Source organism: Hypanus sabinus, chromosome 3, assembly GCF_030144855.1.
Source record: "Hypanus sabinus isolate sHypSab1 chromosome 3, sHypSab1.hap1, whole genome shotgun sequence".
NCBI lineage: Eukaryota > Metazoa > Chordata > Chondrichthyes > Myliobatiformes > Dasyatidae > Hypanus > Hypanus sabinus.
Genome location: NC_082708.1, coordinates 162017874 through 162037501, shown reverse-complemented (window position 1 = coordinate 162037501; position 19628 = coordinate 162017874). Strand labels below are relative to the sequence as shown.

The window sequence follows — 19628 nt, the reverse complement described above, 5'->3', positions numbered from 1 at the left end:
TACATGCAGGAGAACGGCTCGTGATTTGGCCATGATCAGATGAGATCAAGGGGCGGCGTTAAGATCCGGGGCAAAGGCAAGGGTCATGGGGTGATGGGGAATGTCGAGGTGGCGGAATGACTCTCCTCCCAGCTCCCACCTCTCCTTTCCGGTCCTCAGACGACTTACGCGTCTCCGTTCTGGTCCTGGGCAGCAGTGAGGTGACGCTGCACCGCCAGCAACATCCTGGTGTCTCCCGACATCGAGTAGTCCAGTAGGGCTCTCGCATGCCTCTCCGCCAAGTCCAGAGCTTTCTCCAGGAACAACAGATCTGGAAGCAAAAAGCAAACAGCCGGGGGGGGGTGGGGTCAGCACCTGCAACGTTGACATGGCTCATCACCCACCGACTTTCACAGAAAGTCAGCCTCTGACAGAGAGGGAGCATCAGTCATAAAGCGGGTGGGCAAAAAGGGGTTAGACGCAGAACTACTTCTTTCATAGAGTACTACAGCAGAGAAACAGGCCTTTTGGCCCATCTAACCTAAGCTGACCGAATCTTCTGCCGAGTGCCACCTACCTGCATCCAGACCACATCCCTCCGTACCCCTCCCACCCAAGCTTCTCTTCAACATGACGACTGAACCCACCATCTATCACCTTGAGCATGATCGACACGAGCGACACCTCCTGAATGGAGAAGATTGCCGTTGAGTATTCCACCTCTCACCCTAAACCTACGGCCTCTGGGTCAGAGGCCTTTCTTTACAGGACTGCCAGTAGCAGCAACAGTGAAAGGCAGGAAGTAGGATGGTGGAGTTCACTGCTCTGTGATGTTTGTTTTTCATTGATTGACAGGAAGTGGGTTTGCTGGTGAAGTGGGGGGGCAGCTCACTGCTCAACCTGAAATACTCTGGAGAAGCGAGGGGAGGGCCACCTTCAGCCTGTGCAGTCTATGAGGGGAAGGTGCTCCGACAGTAATGTCCAGGGGCACGTCCCAGGATTTGGACCCAGTGACAGTGAAGGGCCAGCGTTACTTCACCAAGTCAGGGTGCTACACAGCTTGAGCAAGAGCTGCAGGTGCAGGTGCTCCGCTACCCCCTGCCCTCGCCTACGGAGGTCACGAGTTGGGTGGCACGGTCGCATCGCGGCTAGCGCAGCGCTGTCCTTGCAGTTCCCACTGCTGTCTCCACTTTCTCCCCATGACTGTGCGGGCTTCCTCTGCCATCCTCCCATAGCCCAAAGTACAGGTTCGGACTAAAGAGATGCAGCATATCAGAAGCATGGCGAGTGACACTTGCGAACCGTCCCCAACACATCCTCGGACCACGTTGGTTGTTGACGCAAAACAAAAATATTTTGCTGTATGTTTCAATGTACGTGGGGTAAAGGAAGTGAGTCTTTAACTCAGGACAGAGCGGGCTGCTGTGCTCCGACTGGTGTCGAGCTTATCGAGGGTCTTTGGAGCCGCGCTCACTCAGGCAAGCGGAGGGGGCTCTGTCACACTCCGCACTATGCCTCGCAGATGCTGGAAGGACATTGGGATGTCAGGAGGGAAGTTACTCACTAATGGATTCCCAGTTCCTGACTGTCTAGTCGTGGTCAGTGATGAGCCTAGGCTGTTGATAGTGGGACTCAGGAACACCAGAGAACGTGACCAAACTCTCCCTCATTCCTTCAGTGAGCAAGTTAAGCCAAGCACAAAATTCTAAATGAGACCCTGAGTATCATTACCCAGACAGAAGAACCTACTTGGGTCCTGAGGCGGCTGGTTCAGTCTGGGGGAGGTGATGTCGGCCTCTGTCGAGGTGTCTCCAGGCTGTGTGGTGGGTTGGTGGGAAGATGTGGAGCTCTCCTCTGGAGGGTGTCCAACACGGGGAGACGGCGAGCTCTCTGATAGGGACTGTCCAGGCTCCACTGCGGCTACAGATAACACAAGTTCTTCAATGGCTGCACCAGAAGGATAGAGTGGCCCACCCAAAGCCACCAACCTGTACACCCACCATGCACCAGCTGCTCACCCACTCTACACCCACCCAACACCTGTCCAATCCCAGACTGCTCCTCCCCTTCCACAGCTTCATCCTCCACCACAGACTGGCCCAATCCTCCATCCCCTTCTCGACTGGGACCTTCGTAACCGGTGAGAAGGTCCAGGACACACACTACACACAGGTCCAGGTACAGGATGTTTGGATGCACTGAGGCCCAACACCCAGAACAGGACCCAGTCAAATCACCCAGCAGAGTGGCCCTCGCAGTCCCAGCCACTGACTGGCCCCAGCGCAAGGAGTGGTCCAAATCACCTGGAAAAACGGGCCAGAGTTTGGACAGCTCCACTCCTTCCAACAGTCTTCCCTGTAGTCAGCCCCAGAACCGAGACAATCGTAGTAAACTTCCACATTCTCCACCACAGTGACATCCCTCCTGAACTGAGGGGCCCCATGCTGGCCAGAACTCTCCAGTACTCCATTGTCCCATTGCACTCCACACACTTCCTCTGCACCATTGTCCCACCAAATCCACATGTCCTGCCCCCTGCAGCAAAGACCCGGCCAATCAGTCTCCCTTGGATATCAGTGATTACCATGTTTCATGCCCGGACTGGAGTTGGTGGTTCCTGGAGGGTAAGCGTAATTTCCAAAGTTGGTGTATCCTTGAAATCCTGTGAAGTAATTGGAACCTATATATATAGATTGGGGAAAAAAACGACATGATTGAAGAAAGTTGTGTCTATCCCTTCTCACAATCGACATATTCTTGTGAAATGTGGTCACTAGCAGTGGACAACGTCACAGCAAAACCTTAGAAACACCACGTTCAGACTTCCACATAGAACCGTTAACATCCCGACAGCCATTGGACCCTGGGCTTCCTATGTTCTGGATGTGGGAGCTTGTCTGCTTGTCTGGCCCTCACGCCAAACGTTAAACAGTCACACTGAAGGGAAACAGGCCCTTCAGCCCAACGGCTCCATGCAATCCTGTGGCGATGCTCACCGAGAGCACACCTTTCACCAGCTGGCTGCCTTGATCAAAGAGTCAACTCTTTAGAACAAAAGCACACAAGGAATATTCTTCTCCGGATGTTAGTACCAGCGTTTCCATTCATTGAAATGGACTGACAGTAGTTCTAGGCACGCTAGTCACTGAGTTAATCAAAATGGAAACAGATCCTTCGGCCCATCTCATCCATGCTTACCAAGGTCTACTTAAATGGAACAATCTGGGGTTAACAGAGGATAAATCACAAGGACAGATTCTCTCTCCCACATTGAAAGGTTTCCCCATGTACAAATCCACCCAGGACCTACACATGAAAATGCATCTCTTCACATTTCTCTGAAGTACATTAATCTGCACCATGTACTCACCCCCACCGGCTCCACCCCCTCCTCCGTAAAGTCCTCCACCTGACCCTGCTCCACCTCCAAAGTGATCTGAGAAATTTGGCAAAAGCTTCAGTCGTTTCCTCTGTACTTCCTCCTTATCTGTGGGGCAGGAAGTGCACACGTTGTAGATTAACTAGCCTCCCGTGCTGAGGCAGGGCCTCCACACATAAATCACTGAAGACAAGCAATTCATAACGGCAAAGGTGTTTCCACTCAGCTAGGCCACAATGGGGAGGAGTTAGGAGAGGGGTGAAAGGGAAAGAGTGGGGAGAACGGGAGAAGAGAGGGATGGAAGACAGAGAGGCTGTGAAGGGAGCAGGGAAGAGGGGGAGGGAGTAGTAGGAGAGGGGTAAGAAAAAGGAGTGTTGGGATAGGGGATACGGTGGAGGGGAGGGGAGGAAAAGGGGACCAGAGAATGGGTGAGAGGGGTGTGAGAAGGGTGAAGGGGGGGAGGAGGGAGAGGGGGAGACTGAAATGTTATTTTTTTGTTTAAGTTTTTCTTTCCTAAAAATATTGCACTATTTTTATCATATCAGCAAGGAAGATGTGGATCGAACATCCTGAGGGAGGTGCATCTGAGAGCAGCGGTGAGAATGGACGAAAGTCACCTTTAATTAGCGGGTAGTACGTGAAGGGCTTTGGTTCACTTGTCTCGTTGTCGGATTTCCTGCGAAGTTGGACAAACACACTGGCAGGCTTGGAAATGTCCACATCCCGGTACTTTGGAGTTTTAAAGACGATAGCGAACTGGGAGAGAGAGGAATGTAGTACGTTTTACTTTCATCGCGTTAATGGTCCCCCGGAACCCAGACAATATTTATTTATTGAGACAGAGAGCAGAAAGGCTTTTCCGGCCTTTCGAGCTGCACCGCCAGCAACCCCCCAATTCAACCCCAGCCTAATCACGGGACTATTTACAATGACCAATTAACCTACCAACCAGTACGACTTTGGAGTGTGGGAGGAAACCGGAGCAACAGGAGCACTCACTGCCAGCACTGATCTCCTTTAGGTTTGTGTACTGAAGAATGACATAAACAATCCTGAACCTCAAATTCTGATCTTGTTTTCCCTTGTTCTCACTAAATGCACCATTGCAATGAAATGCCCTGTATGGAAGGCACGCAAACCAAAGGTATTCACTGCACCTCAGTACGTGTGACAATCATAGCCCACTTCAACTATTTACCCAGCCAGTTTCTCTGCACATAGGATGGAAAAGCAGGGGCACAGCACATACCACTGGAGTGATAGTCACACCACTGCTCTCTCCTGACAGCTGTGATGAAAGCGAGACCACTGCCAGCCCCTCTGCCTCTCTGAGAAGGTGCAGGGGTGTCTGTGAGATTCTCCTGACTGTAGCACATATCAGACTCTGCTGTGCAGGCTGTCCTGAGGGGCACACACTGAGACAAGTACCAACGGCTACTGGACAACCATCAACTCGGGGAAAGACAGTCCTGGCCGGAAGCTCACAGGTCTTCCTGAGCAAGGTGTTGTCCACAACTGAAGCTACACATTGGCTAGTCTCTGGGCCAGGGTCACCTGCTGTGGGAGGTTCTGAAGCTGGGTGCAGTTGGGTTGCAAATAACTGCCAACTCCCAATGCACTCACTTTTAATAAATGCATTATAAATAATGCCATTTAAGAGGGCCTTGGACATGTGGATGACAGTGAAATGGAGGGACGGCTTAGGTTGATCTGGGAGTATGATAAAAGCTCAGGACAACATTGTGGTCCAAAGGACCTGTAATACACTGTTCTACGTTCTAGGTAGAATAATGTAACTCGTAATGAAAATCTTACCATGAATGTTCCATATTAATTAATTTGAAAGTCAAACTATAACTAAAGTATATTTTGAAATCATGTAAAACCTGGGCCCCCATTCATTAAGACCACTGTCGATCCTCAATCTCAATACCACTTCCCTGCCTATCTCTTGAAAGCTGGATATCTATGGTTCCCTACTGTGAGCAAACTCAGATCAAGCATTCACAGTTACAGAACAAAGAACATTACAAGCACAGTACAAAGAACATTACAAGCACAGTACAGCCCACAATGTTGTGCCAACCTTTTAACCTACTCTAAAATCAATTTAACCCATTCCCTCCAACAAAGCCCGCCATTTTTTTTATCATCAATGTGTCTATCTGAGAGTCTCTTTAAAGCCCCTGAAGTATCTGGCTCTACCACCACCACCCCTCCCCCCCACTGGCAGGCATTCCAAATGCCCTCCACTGACCTCTGACATCTCCCTATACTTTCCTCCAATCACCTTAAAATATGCCCTCTTGTATTAGCCACATCTGCCTCGGTGAAAAGTCTCTGGCTGTCCACTTGATCTATGCTTACTATCATTTTGTATACTTCTATCAAGTCACCTCTCACCCTCCTTTACTCCAAAGCTCACGCAACCCTTTGTGGGGAAGAGAATTCCAAAACGGCATTGCCCTCTGAGTGATGGAATTTCTCCACACCTCAGTTCGCCCCTTATTCTGAGACTGTGTCCTTTCCTCAGACAGAGAAACATCCTCCCATCCTTTCAAAAGAGCCTTATTAAAGTTTAACTGAGATTGCTAGAGGATCCTGTCCCCCCCCCCCCTCTCTCTCTCTCACACACACACACAGCAAATGTCACTGGGATGGTTCTGATGAAACTGTACCGCAATCCTTCTGCGGCAACTTAAGTAAGGAAACCAAAACTGAACACAGTTCTCCTGGGTGTAGTCAAACCAAGGTCCTACATAATTACAATACTCCTTCCTTCTCGAATGAAGATCAATATATCACTGGCTAATTACTTATTTGTGTTTTCAGTGCCTTGTGTTCGCACCCTACATCAATGTTAACCAGTGTGCCTCAGTGCGGAGGAGCCCCCATTTCTCCACATTTTATCCTACCCTCTATGTTCTCGGCCACACCTCAGCTCTTTTACACAGGTCCAACTGGAACTTGGACTTTAATCTGGGGATAGCTCAGAGAATGGTGGAAGAGGTTCTTGACCACTGTGAGATGCTAGGAGTTACTGTGTGAAGACTAGAGTGGTTAGAAAGATGCTGAAGTCCATTATTAAGGATAAGGTCTGGGGTACTTGGAGGAACATGATAAAATAGGGTGCAGTCAGCACAGCTTTCTTAAGGGAAATCTTGCCTGACAAATCTTATGGAATTCTTTGAGGAAATAACAGACAGAATAGATATTTAAAAAAAGTCACTGGATGTTGTTTCCTTGGACTTTCAGAAGGCCTTTGACAAGGTACCGCACATGAGACTGCTCGACGTGTTAAGAGCCCATGGTATTACAAGCATGGATAGAACGTTTGCTGACTGGCAGGAAGCAAAGAGTGGAAATAAAGAAGACTATTCTGATTGGCTGCTGGTGACTTGTGGTGTTCCACAGGGGTCAGTATTGTGACAGCTTCTTTTTACATTATATGTCAACAATTTGAATGACTGAATTGAGGCTTTGTGGCCAAGTTTGCAGACGACATAAAGCTAGGTGGAAGGGCCAGCAGTGTTGAGGGAGAAAGCAGTCTACAGAAGGACAGATTGGGAGAATGGGCAAGTAACTGGCAGATAGAAGTGTTTGGTCATGCATTTTGGTAGAAGGAATAAAGGAATGGTCTGTTTTCTGAATGGAGAGAAAATTCAGAAATCAGAGGTGCGAAGGGACTTGTGCAGGATTCCCTAAAGTTTAATTTTCAGGTTGAGTCTGTCGTGGAGACAATATAAAAGCAAGGACGTAATGTGAGGTTTTATAAGGCATTGCTCAAACCACAGTTGGAATATTGTAAGCAATTTTGGGCCCATAATCAAAGAAAAGATGTGTTGGCATTAGAGAGGGTCCAGAGGAGGTTTGTGAGGTTTACTTATGAGGAACATTTGATGGTTCTGGGCCTGTACTCACTGGAGTTCAGAACATGGGAAGGGGAGGGAATCTCTTTGAAACCTTTTGAATACTGAAAAGTCTTGATAGACTGGATGTGGAGAGGATGTTTCCTAAAGTGGAGTAATCTAAGACCAAAGGGCACAGCCTCATTATAGAGAGATGTCCATTTAGAACAGAGATGAGGAGGGTATGAGTCTGTGAAATTCATTGCCATAGACAGCTGTGAGGTCATACCTTGTTACATACCCGTGACACGTGACAGTGGTGTACTTGTCATGTGACAGGTGTTGAAGCTATACTGGACTTGAGGTAATGGTCTTCTTGTGATGGAGTGACGTCATTTTCCCGCCAGTAGAGGTCATGTGACAGGTTTTTTTTTACAGGGTATAAAAGGAGGACCTCTCCCTGTGAGGAGGGGCAGTTCATGGCTGGATTTGTCATGTTGACTTAATGCCACTGCGTGATTTAATGTTATGACGCAGTTTAGTTGAAAGATGGAGTTTTATTTAATGCCTAAAGTTTAAAAGGTCATTGCCAGCAGTTTCTTTATAATACTGCTAGTTGAGAATTAGTGGAGAGTGAAGATCGGAGTTTGGGAGTTAAAAGATCGAGGAAAGTCGATTTCAACGATGAAACAGGTTCGACCTTGTTTGATCCTCATTCGGAAGGATTTCGTTGACTGTGCTCGTGTTAATCCCTGTGAATAGCAGAAAGGATTGAGTACAGTTTTGTAAAGGAAAGGTCAGTGCCTTTAAGCCATTTCATTTTTCCATCTCCGTAAATTCTTCGTGGGAAGTAGTTCGACTGGGAATCGCAACAACACGACGTGAAAGAGAATTTAAATCGTCTTAAAAAGTCCCACCCTTAAATGGACTGTAAGCATTTTGAACTTTTGCAATACTACTTTGAAGAACTGTTTTTGCAACATCGCTTTAAGAACTGTTTAAGCTGCCGCACAGCAGCTGATTTCCGGTTACGTTAGTGATTTGTTAACATTTGGAGGTTTGTTTTTCAGTGTTTAATAAATGTTTTGTTTGTTATCAAAACCCTGCCTCACTCATATATTTATTGTTGCTGAATTCGTAACACTCTGGGTATATTTAAAGCAGAGGTTGACAGTTTCTTGATTAGTCAGGGTGTTAAGGGTTACTGGAGAAGGCAGGAAAATGGGGTTGAGAGGGATAATAAATCGGCCACAGTGCAATGGCAGAGCAGACTCGATTGGTCCAACTCTGCTCCTACATCTTATGGTCCAATGATTAACACTGTTAATGCACTCTGGCTTCAGCAGTTGTGTGACAGACCAATTAACACTGGTTAACTCTGCTCAAAGTTAGAGCTGGGACTCATTCACAGACCAGCAGCACTGGACCACCATTGAGGTTAAAGCCCAGAAAGCCCTCAGGGGTCAGGAGAAATCAAAATGTCACTCACCTGTCGATGAACATCTGTTGGACCAAAGTTCCCAAATGCTTCCCAAATCCCTCCATTTTCATCCTCTTCATAGAAGCGAACTTGGATGTCATCTGGATAGAGATGGTACAGCAGAAGACTGGGACTGAGAATATTGTTCGTCAGTTGTTCAACAGCAGGAACACAGTCAATCAGTGGCCCTTCAGCCCATCGTCTGTGGCAGTTCCTGGGACAGCATGCCCATCAGCCCATCCACCTCCCCCATTTCCCTACAGCTCTGCAGCCTACTCTCTCACATTTTTCCACCAACACCCCCCACCTTCCTCATGCCACCCACTTACCCTCTCAGAGCTATTTACAGCAACCAGTTGATCTTACGATGTGGGAGGGACTGGGAAACCCCACGCAGCCGTGAGGAAATTCCTGCAAACTCCTCAGGAACAGCACACAAGAGCCGGAGGCAGCAGAACTACCTGCTGATTAGAACCTGGTGCTAACCACAGCGGCGTACAGTTAGCGGAATACTATTACAGTGTCAGCTGCAAGATCGATTCCTGCAGCCGTCAATAAGGAGCTGGTACATAGTCCCTCCGTGTGTTCCGGTTTCCGCCCACATTCCAAAGGTGCACGGGTTAGACTTAGTGAGTTGTGGCCATGCTACGTTGGGGCCAAGAGCACAGTGACACCTGCAGACTGCCCAGCGCAATCATTGCTGATTTCATTTGAAGCAAACAACGCATTTCACCGTTTTGACGTAAGTGGACAAATAAAGCTCATCTTTAATCTATTGACAAAGTGGCAACACGTTATGGGACATTCCAAGCCAATAACATGCAGCATAACTCCTTTTAAATATTGCAGGAGCTGAAGTGACTCTGGTGTTGGGGTGGAGAAATTGATCCTTTGGAGCTACAGAACTTTGAGCCTGCTGTGGATGTCCGGGGCAGGTGATGAACAGGGGATTTTGTTCCTACTTCAGGGGATTTATTGGTTCACATCTTCCCTTTCAGAAACTTTAGGCAAATGTATTACTTTTGGATTCCACTACTGAATCATAACAAAATGGCAGGAAAACAAAATAATGCAGATGCTGAAAACGCTGGGACTCGTCATCGATGGAGCAAGAACAGGAAACAATGTCATTGGAGATATACTCAGAATCAGATTTATTGACACCGATGTACCGTAGGTCAGATGGGAGCGGATGGGGCACGTCAGCCTACCTTGGCAGCTCATCTAGGAGAAGGAAAACTCTGGTCTCAATCCTCCACTATCTTGTTGCTATACCCACTCGTGTGGAAGGCTTCGGGAGTAAACCCTGAGGGCAAAATCTGTAGCTGGAGTCCCGAAGGCAGTCCTACTTTGAGTTCAACACTGACTGACAACTCCTGTGACGCTGCTGGTGTTAAACTATATCGGTCTCCGCCGTTCCTCTGGGTTCACCAGTTGTGTGGAGAGGAAGAGCTTGCTACACAGGCAACAGCTTGCTCTCCATATTATACTGCCCGTGCCTGTGAATCTAGACAACTAGGACACAATATCCATGGTCAACTCTGACCAGTGGAGGCCTCACACTTAGATAGTGTAGGTGATGAGATTTGCTGGATGGTGACAGCAGGACAGGGCAGGACATAAAACATTACCAGTGGCAAACGAGGAATAGTGAGGTAGAGTTCACGGGCTCACATACCGCTCAGAAATCCGGCGGCAGAGCGGTAGAAGTTGTTCCCGAGGTGGAGAGTGTTCAGAGTCCTGGCTTGCAGCTTGCAGATGGTGGATGCAGTGAAAGGACTGCACTTGTGGCTCACTCAATCCTGGAGCCCGTCCGGACCTGTGGCTCCCCTGGTTTGACAGCATGGCAGAGTGAGGCCACACCGGCCCGCGAGGTGACAGACTGAGGGATGAACTGATGGTCCGCAGCACCTCACGGAGTTGCCAGGTCTGTCCTGAGTCTGTGTCACCCCTTTCCCCTGCTCAGGATCGAGGGAGAGTTGCTTCCACTCCAGTTTTTAGAGGCCAGGGGTAATTGGCCACCTCCTGCCCAACGTCTGAGCTCCTGAGCTCTAATCACAGTGTCCATCACTGTCAGGAGTGTCCACAAGGGTCCAGAATCCCAGGTCCCAGTTATCACGAGTGTAGTCCACACGTTATGACAGGGGGTGCTCTCAGTGTGAAGACAGGACTGTGGCACCACAACGGTCCCCTCTACCAGTACTCGCAGGGACAGAAGTATCTACCACAGGGAGACGGGTGAGCACAGGCCCCAGTGTGTTTGTCCCTGTTGCTGCAAACCCAGTCGGTCTCTCATTCTCCTGGACCCAGACTCTTGGGTCAGTAGTGGCATCATCACCCCACTCAGTGATGGATACTGAGGTGCCCACCCAGGGGACATTCTGTGTCGCAGCTGCTCTCAGTGTGCTGTCCAAGAGGGGACTTATTGCCTTGCCACAAGTGCCATGGTCTTTGATCCAGTTCAGCCAGCAGGCCCCAGGTGTTGTGAGAAGGACTTTGCCAAGCGTGAACTTGGTCCTGAGGTCCTCACCCAGCCTTATTCAGTATCTGTCTCTGTTCATCTGGGCCACTTCAGAGAAGCTGCTCACAATCCCAGGTCCTCATTAAAGTTGGAACTTCCAAGGATTTGTCCTTCCAGGGTCACAGAGCATGCTATGAGTTCCGTTATGGACAATGTGCACATAGTTCCTGTAAGCTGCCAAAATTGCCTGATGTCATTACTGGGGAAACCCACAATCGTCAGGGTCAGTTCCTCAAATCCGCCAGTCCTGACCAATCAGGAGCAAGGCTGTCCTTTCGGTTGGAGAATAAACTCACCACTCAGATTCCAAACAAGGAACTGCACAAGATAGTCAGGCCCTCACATCCAATCCATAGTGCTGGCAACAGCAAGTATCTGTGTATAGCAGCACCTTCCTCAGAGTAAAAGTCCCCGAGGTATTTCAAGAGAGAAATCTCAGACAAAACGGGCCAGTGAGCTGCAGAGGAAACTGACAGGAAGCAGGAAGTCAAAGAGCCAACAAAAACTGTAATTAAAAAATATGAGCGAGTTTGAGGGAGGGAATTCTGGAGCACGGCGCCCACGAAAGGCCTATCTGCTGAGGGAATGATTGCACTGGGGGGTGGGGGGGAGCCAAGAGATAGAACCGAAGGTATACCTAGCCTGGAGAGGGTTACAGAGATAGGGAGGGGTGTAGGGATGGAGGGGGTTACAGAGACAAGGAGGGGTGTAGGGGATGGAGGGGATTAAATGTTAGGGCTGGAGGGAGCAATAGAGACAGGGTGAAGGAGCCTGCAGGGATTACAGAGATAGGGAGAAGTGTAGGGGCCAGAGGGGTTACAGAGACAAGGAGGGGGTGTAGGGCTGGAGGGCGGTTACTGAGATAGGGAGGGGTGTAGGGGCTGGAGGGATTACAGAGACAAGGAGGGGTGTAGGGGATGGAGGGGGTTTCAGAGGCAAGGAGGGGTGTAGGGGATGGAAAGGGTTACTGAGACAAGGAGGGGTGTAGGGGATGGAGAGGGTTTCAGAGGCAAGGAGGGGTGTAGGGGATGGAGAGGGTTTCAGAGGCAAGGAGGGGTGTAGGGGATGGAGGGGGTTTCAGAGGCAAGGAGGGGTGTAGGGGATGGAGAGGGTTTCAGAGACAAGGAGAGGTGTAGGGGATGGAAGGGGTTACAGAGAGAGGGAGGTGTAGGGGCCAGAGGGTGTTAAATGATAGGGCAGGCTGGTAGGGCTGGAGGGAGCAATAGAGACAGGGTGTAGGAGCCTGAGGGGATTACAGTGATAGGGAGAAGTGTAGGGGCTGGAGGGATTACAGAGACAAGGAGGGGTGTAGGGGATGGAGGGGGTTTCAGAGACAAGGAGGGGTGTAGGGGATGGAGGGGGTTTCAGAGACAAGGAGGGGTGTAGGGGATGGAGGGGATTAAATGGTAGGGCTGGAGGGAGCAATAGAGACAGGGTGTAGGAGCCTGAGGGGATTACAGTGATAGGGAGAAGTGTAGGGGCTGGAGGGATTACAGAGACAAGGAGGGGTGTAGGGGATGGAGGGGGTTTCAGAGGCAAGGAGGGGTGTAGGGGATGGAGAGGGTTTCAGAGACAAGGAGGGGTGTAGGGGATGGAAGGGGTTACAGAGAGAGGGAGGTGTAGGGGCCAGAGGGTGTTAAATGATAGGGCAGGCTGGTAGGGCTGGAGGGAGCAATAGAGACAGGGTGTAGGAGCCTGAGGGGATTACAGAGATAGGGAGGGGTGTAGGGGATGGAGGGGGTTTCAGAGGCAAGGAGGGGTGTAGGGGATGGAGGGGATTAAATGTTAGGGCTGGAGGGAGCAATAGAGACAGGGTGAAGGAGCCTGAGGGGATTACAGTGATAGGGAGGAGTGTAGGGGCCAGAGGGGTTACAGAGACAAGGAGGGGTGTAGGGGATGGAGGGGGTTTCAGAGGCAAGGAGGGGTGTAGGGGATGGAGGGGATTAAATGGTAGGGCTGGAGGGAGCAATAGAGACAGGGTGTAGGAGCCTGAGGGGATTACAGAGATAGGGAGAAGTGTAGGGGCCAGAGGGTGTTAAATGATAGGGCAGGCTGGTAGGGCTGGAGGGAGCAATAGAGACAGGGTGTAGGAGCCTGAGGGGATTACAGTGATAGGGAGGAGTGTAGGGGATGGAGGGGGTTTCAGAGGCAAGGAGGGGTGTAGGGGATGGAGGGGGTTTCAGAGGCAAGGAGGGGTGTAGGGGATGGAGGGGATTAAATGTTAGGGCTGGAGGGAGCAATAGAGACAGGGTGTAGGAGCCTGAGGGGATTACAGTGATAGGGAGAAGTGTAGGGGCCAGAGGGATTACAGAGACAAGGAGGGGTGTAGGGGATGGAGGGGGTTTCAGAGGCAAGGAGGGGTGTAGGGGATGGAGGGGATTAAATGTTAGGGCTGGAGGGAGCAATAGAGACAGGGTGTAGGAGCCTGAGGGGATTACAGAGATAGGGAGAAGTGTAGGGGCCAGAGGGGTTACAGAGACAAGGAGGGGTGTAGGGGATGGAGGGGGTTTCAGAGGCTAGGAGGGGTGTAGGGGATGGAGGGGGTTTCAGAGGCAAGGAGGGGTGTAGGGGATGGAGGGGGTTTCAGAGGCAAGGAGGGGTGTAGGGGATGGAGGGGATTAAATGTTAGGGCTGGAGGGAGCAATAGAGACAGGGTGTAGGAGCCTGAGGGGATTACAGAGATAGGGAGAAGTGTAGGAGCCTGAGGGGATTACAGAGATAGGGAGGAATGAGGAAGTGTAGACATCTGAAAGCCAGGATGATCATTCTAATACTGAGCATTCGTATTTCCACGAGGTCAGGGGTTGATGAATGCGGAGGCAGGTAAGGTGTGAGACCCTGTGCCCCTGATGTTAACCACACTTTCATGATACTGACCTGTCTCCTGTCGTCTCCCAGCATATGGTGTCTCTGGAACCAATCAGTTCACCAGTATTGAATGTTTACCACTGCATGCCCAGCGCTAAATGAAACTCACCTTTCTGGACTTTATCACAAAGCAGGTAGACCTCATCGCCCCCGCTAACACACCCAGCCGTTCGATCCATCCGTACTATCCTCAGGTTCGATGCGTTCGGTGCCTCTGAAACATTTGAACAGAAGGTCAGTACTCTGAGATCTCAAGGCAGATTTGCCTGTCTCTGGGGGAATGTGTCTTGTCATGACCGATACGCTGGGTAAAGCTCACACTGTAAAACACCAGCACTGTACTCCCATTGCACCCACAGTTTCAGGACAGCCATGAAACAGAGTCACTCAGCAAAATGGCAGCCAGTCTGTGCGCAGCAAGCTCCCACTAACAGGATCATAGCACTGACTAAAGGGATGTGTTCTGGTGAGGGTGACTGGGGTATAATCGTTATTAGGAATGTTGATAGCCCAGAGGAGCCGACTAGTGAAAGCCTTCACATCCCTGAGACAGCAGGAGAAAGTTTAACATTCAGCAGAATGACTGTATTCCCAGGGCAGCACCCTCCCTCAGCACTACCATGGGCACACCAGCACTGTTCTGTGCCTTGCTCTCTAGCGGGAATGTATTTTACCCAGCACTGTGGGTCGATGTGGAGGCTGGTTACTGACAGCAGTCTTGGCCCTTAATACATAGGAGCAGAATTCAGCCATCTTGCCCAGCGGCTGCTCCACCATTTCATCATGATGGGTTTATTTTCCCTCTCAGTCCCGTTTTCCTGACTTCTACCCATAACCTTTGACACTCTTACTAATTCAGCTCTGCATTAAATATACCCAATGACTTGGCCTCTACAGATATCTGTGGCAATGAATTCCAGTTCAAGTTCAATTTCAATTTTATTGCATCTGTTTGCACAGATACACACTAAACACACACACACACACACACACACACACACACACTATAATATTTTATATATAAAAATTTAAGAAAACAAATGAAACAATGCAACACACACAAAATACTGATGGAACACAGCAGCATCTATAAGAAGAAGCACTGTCGATGTTTCAGGCCGAGACCCTTCGTCAGGACAAACTGAAAGAAGAGATAGTAAGAGATTTGAAAGTGGGAGGGGGAGGGGGAGATCAGAAATGATAGGAGAGGACAGGAGGGGGAGCGATGAAGCTAAGAGCTGGAAAGGTGATTGGCAAAAGGGATACACAGCTGGAGAAGGGAGAGGATGATGGGACGGGAGGCCTAGGGAGGGGAGCACCAGAGGGAGATGGAGAGCAGGGGGGGAGGAGGGAGAGAGAGAGAGAGAGAGAGAGAGAGAGAGAGAAATAATAAATGAACGAACAAATAAATAAATAAATAAATAAGGGATGGGGTAAGAAGGGGAGGAGAGGCATTAACAGAAGTGAGAGAAATAAATGTTTAAGCCATCGGGTTGGAGGCTACCCAGATGGAATATAAGGTGTTGTTCCTCCAACCTGAGTGTGGCTTCACCTTGACAGTAGAGGAGGCCATGGATAGACATGTCAGAATGGGAATGGGACGTGGAATTAAAATTTGTGGCCACTGGGAATTTATTTATTTGTTTGTTCATTTATTATTTTCCCCTTTTTTCTCTCCCTGTCCCTCTCACAATCACTCCTTGCCTGCTCTCCATCTCCCTCTGGTGCTCCCCTCCCTAGGCCTCCCGTCCCATGATCCTCTCCCTTCTCCAGCTGCGTATCCCTTTTGCCAATCACCTTTCCAGCTCTTAGCTTCATCGCTCCCCCTCCTGTCCTCTCCTATCGTTTTGGATCTCCCCCTCCCCCTCTCAAATCTCTTACTATCTCTTTTTTCAGTTTGTCCTGACGAAGGGACCCGGCCCGAAACATCGACTGTACTTCTTCCTATAGATGCTGCCTGGCCTGCTACGTTCCACCGGCATTTTGTGTGTGTTGCTTGAATTTCCAGCATCCGCAGATTTCCTCGTGTTTGTGAAATGGAACAATGCTTCTCCAGACCCTGGTGTACCCACAATACATATATCACACTGAGGGTTATGTTTTGTAACTGCAAAATATAAAACTGATTGAAAGAACAACACGGAGCTGGGGATAAATTATGTACATTTTGTTTTTACTGTTGCGAAGCACGCACTTATGATGTCAAGGCATAATGACGTATGCTATTCACGTGCTTTTATATATAACCTGTAATGAATTATGTAAGCAACAAAGGAAGCATAATCAAACAACATTATTCAATTATCACTGAAATATTAAATACACAACACTCCTTCCTGCTTGGCTATAAACTCCAACACTATATAGCAAGCAGCTCAACTCAAACGTGTAACTGTACTGCTCTCTAGTATACTGTATATATTGACCACGTGACAGGACAGACTTGTGGCTATGAAAGAGGCCTCCTCCGTCCGTGGCGGCTGTAGCGGTTGTCCCTTAGACTACAAGAAGAGGGTGTGACAGCTCTGGACATCTTTCTTTATTAACAATTGACTGTGCTCCTCAACTGAGATGTGATGTGTGGTTTCCAGACAACAGCAGATGCAACCTCCAAGGTGTAGGAGAGTGATCCAGTTCTGTCCTTAATCTTTCCAAGTGCCCACTTTTGGCCAACTTTCCTCAGCTGATCTCTGTAGTCTCTCGCCAGGTCTACTTGTCCAGGAGTGAAGCTCCTGGTTAAGATGATTTTCCCATTTTAAGATGGTGCTGGTGGCTCACGAAACAAAGAAAGCAACTAAATACTTTGTTGCCCACACTTTTTCTGGCAAATGATCATCGTAAGTAATAGTCTGTAACTTCCTTTTTGACTTGGAGGCAATTTGATGTGGCAGAACCGAGGCAAGGTGAGGTGGCAGGTCCATTGCTGACAGCATGGAAGAGTGTGAAAGGTCGGGCACAGGTTGAATCATAACTGTGGGGTCCAGGCTCAACAGTGCTACTGAACACGATGTTCAGACAGAGATTTATAGGCCGAATTGAGGTGGCAAAGTCCTGCCTATCCAAGCGGCAGAGTCTGTTGTTTGGACAGAGCTTCACAGGCCAAATCGAGGCAGCGAAGTCCAGCATTTCCAAGTGGCAGAACCTGTTGTTCAGACAGAGATTTACTGGCCAGCAAAGTCCTGCACATCCAACCGGTAGAACCTGTTGTTCAGATGGAGAAGGTCAGGGTGGCGAGGAGCAAGCCGGTTCAGATCACTGTTCCAAGCGGTCAAACCCGATGTTTGGACAGAGCTTTAAGTGCCAGACCAGATTGAAAAGGTCTGGGTGTAGGGGCCCAAGGCAAGGGGGGACTGGTTCAGATCGCTGCTCCATGACATTTATTCAGCTCTGTGCTGAACTATGGGACTGTCTCGCAGACTTCGGTTCAGAAACACTATTTGCTTACAGTTACTATTTGCATGTTTTTTTTGTCATTGCACATTGGGTGTTTGACGGTCTTTTTATGGGTTATTTTATTCTTTCTTTTGTGGGTTCTTTTTTATGGTGTAATGACCTGGTTCATATTTTTACTGTTATGCTGTATGTATTTCATTTAGCAGTTCTGTACGAGCAGTCTGTTCTATTTTCAGCTTGTCTGGATTATTGTTGAAGATAAGGGATGAGGAGAAATGTGTGCCACCCAATTAGGATGGTTGAATTAAGGGGGGGGGGTTCTCTGGTGAGGGACAGTAAGGTTGGGCCTGGGGCTTTGCTCGAGAAGAGATGAAGAGGGTAGACGCAGGAGAGAAGAGGTATAAGATTCAACCCAGAGAGGGAACACGATTTGACGAAGCCAGGGGCGAAATTGATTGAGGATTGGTGACTATGGGGAAACTTTGAGCTGTTCAATTAAAATGGGCCCTCTTATTTATTTTTTGTTCTTTTCTTTACTAACCCTTTAGTCAAAATAAGATTTATAAATATAATCTTTAATCATATGCGGTGTATTGTCTGTTATTTCATGGCACTAATCTGTAAAGGGGCAGCAAATTACACAGCAAACTGGGGCTTGGGGTGGGATTACAACTCAATCTCGCAAGTTTATACAGTTTTTATTGAAGAAATTATTCAGTGTGCACATATTGTTCTCTGGGCAAAAATTGCACAAGATTTTTGCACACACTGGTCATTACAAATTAGAGGGAACACTGTGGTTGATGATTGGTAGTGAGGGTAAAGTTTCTCCCATATAAGTAGTGGTTGAAATGTTTTAGATCCTAAACCAGACTCAAGGCCTCTCTGAGCAATTTTTCTTTGCGGCAGTAAGAGAACGTGATGCAAAGGCTATGGAGAGTTCACATCCATCACTAATAACATGTGACATGACTACACCTTTACTGTTGGGCAAGGCATCACAGACAAGCTTCACTGGACAATGTGGATCATATCTGTCAGTACGGTGTCTGACGTCATCATTTCCTTTACCTTTTAGAAAGCCACCCCACACTGCTTTGTCCATTGCCATTTCGTCCCGATCTGTAGTAATGAGTTCAAGGGGTGCAGCACAGTAGCCAGGCTTGGCAGGAACCTGTTAGAGTAATTGACAGATACTAAAAAGGACCACAACTTTGACAGATCCTTTGGCCTTGGGGGATCCATAATTGTTTGAATTTTCTCAGCATACTTGTGTAATGCTCGTGCGTCACTGGTGTGACCACAGTGAGCGATGCTTGGTTTAAAGAAATGTTGTGTCGTACTCTGAGCCCATAATCTTTGTAACACAGTCTTTAGATTTTGGAGATGTTCTTTGTCATCCTCACTGGTAACAGTGATGTCATCCCTGCGCAGTCCATTTATTTCTGTCTGCCCAACATGCTCTTTGTATGTGTCCTACTTTGTTGGATTTTCCGCAAGTTTCACCTTTAAACCTGCATTGGTCTGGTGTATGTGAGCCCCTGTCAAAATGGTAATGCGATTTGTTCAGCAAGGCAGGTTTCTGTTTTGATGTCGCAATTTTGTACATGCTTACTTTCATTCCCGATTGCAACTCCATTGAGTCACTGGCTGCTATTTCCATTGATACAGCAATTTCAGCTGCTCTTTTCAAATGTAAGCTGTGCTTCAGTTAAGAGTCGACTTTAAATGTTTTCTTCTAAGATACACAATCTAAATGATCTCTCAGTACATCATTAAGCCCATTACTGAACTGGAAATGCTCAGACAATTTCTTCAATTCAGCCACGTAAGCTGAAATAGACTCCCCTTCCTTTTGATTCCATTTATGAAACTTAAAGCGTTCTGCAATCAACAATGGTTTTGGTTTTAAATGTTTCTGATTATTTCCATGATATCTGCAAAGCTCATTCCAGCTAGTTTGGTTGGAGCAGTCAAACTTCTAAGCAAACTGTAAGATTTTCCAACCATTACACTCAGCAAAACTGGCACTCAGTTCTCATTTGCTCCAAAACACTGCGTAATTCATTGAATGTACATGACTCAGTTATCTCCTATGCAGTCAAATGCATCTATCTTTCCAATGTAGACAACCATTTCTGCTTTTTAAAAATTTATTAT

At 48.3% G+C, this 19628-nt stretch overlaps 1 protein-coding gene across 4 annotated transcripts in view; it reads right to left on the bottom strand.

Moving 5' to 3' along the window:
- The window catches only part of LOC132391842 (nuclear factor NF-kappa-B p105 subunit-like), a 124736-nt gene that overhangs the window by 38945 nt on the left and 66163 nt on the right, over positions 1–19628 (bottom strand). For all 4 annotated transcript variants that reach the window (XM_059965518.1, XM_059965516.1, XM_059965517.1 and 1 more), the window contains exons 9-15: positions 14185–14289; positions 8696–8787; positions 3976–4114; positions 3350–3466; positions 2564–2659; positions 1729–1899; positions 169–310 (exon numbers count right to left, since the gene is read on the bottom strand). In XM_059965518.1, coding sequence (XP_059821501.1) covers positions 169–310; positions 1729–1899; positions 2564–2659; positions 3350–3466; positions 3976–4114; positions 8696–8787; positions 14185–14289 — 862 coding nt within the window. The remainder of the gene's footprint in view (positions 1–168; positions 311–1728; positions 1900–2563; positions 2660–3349; positions 3467–3975; positions 4115–8695; positions 8788–14184; positions 14290–19628) is intronic.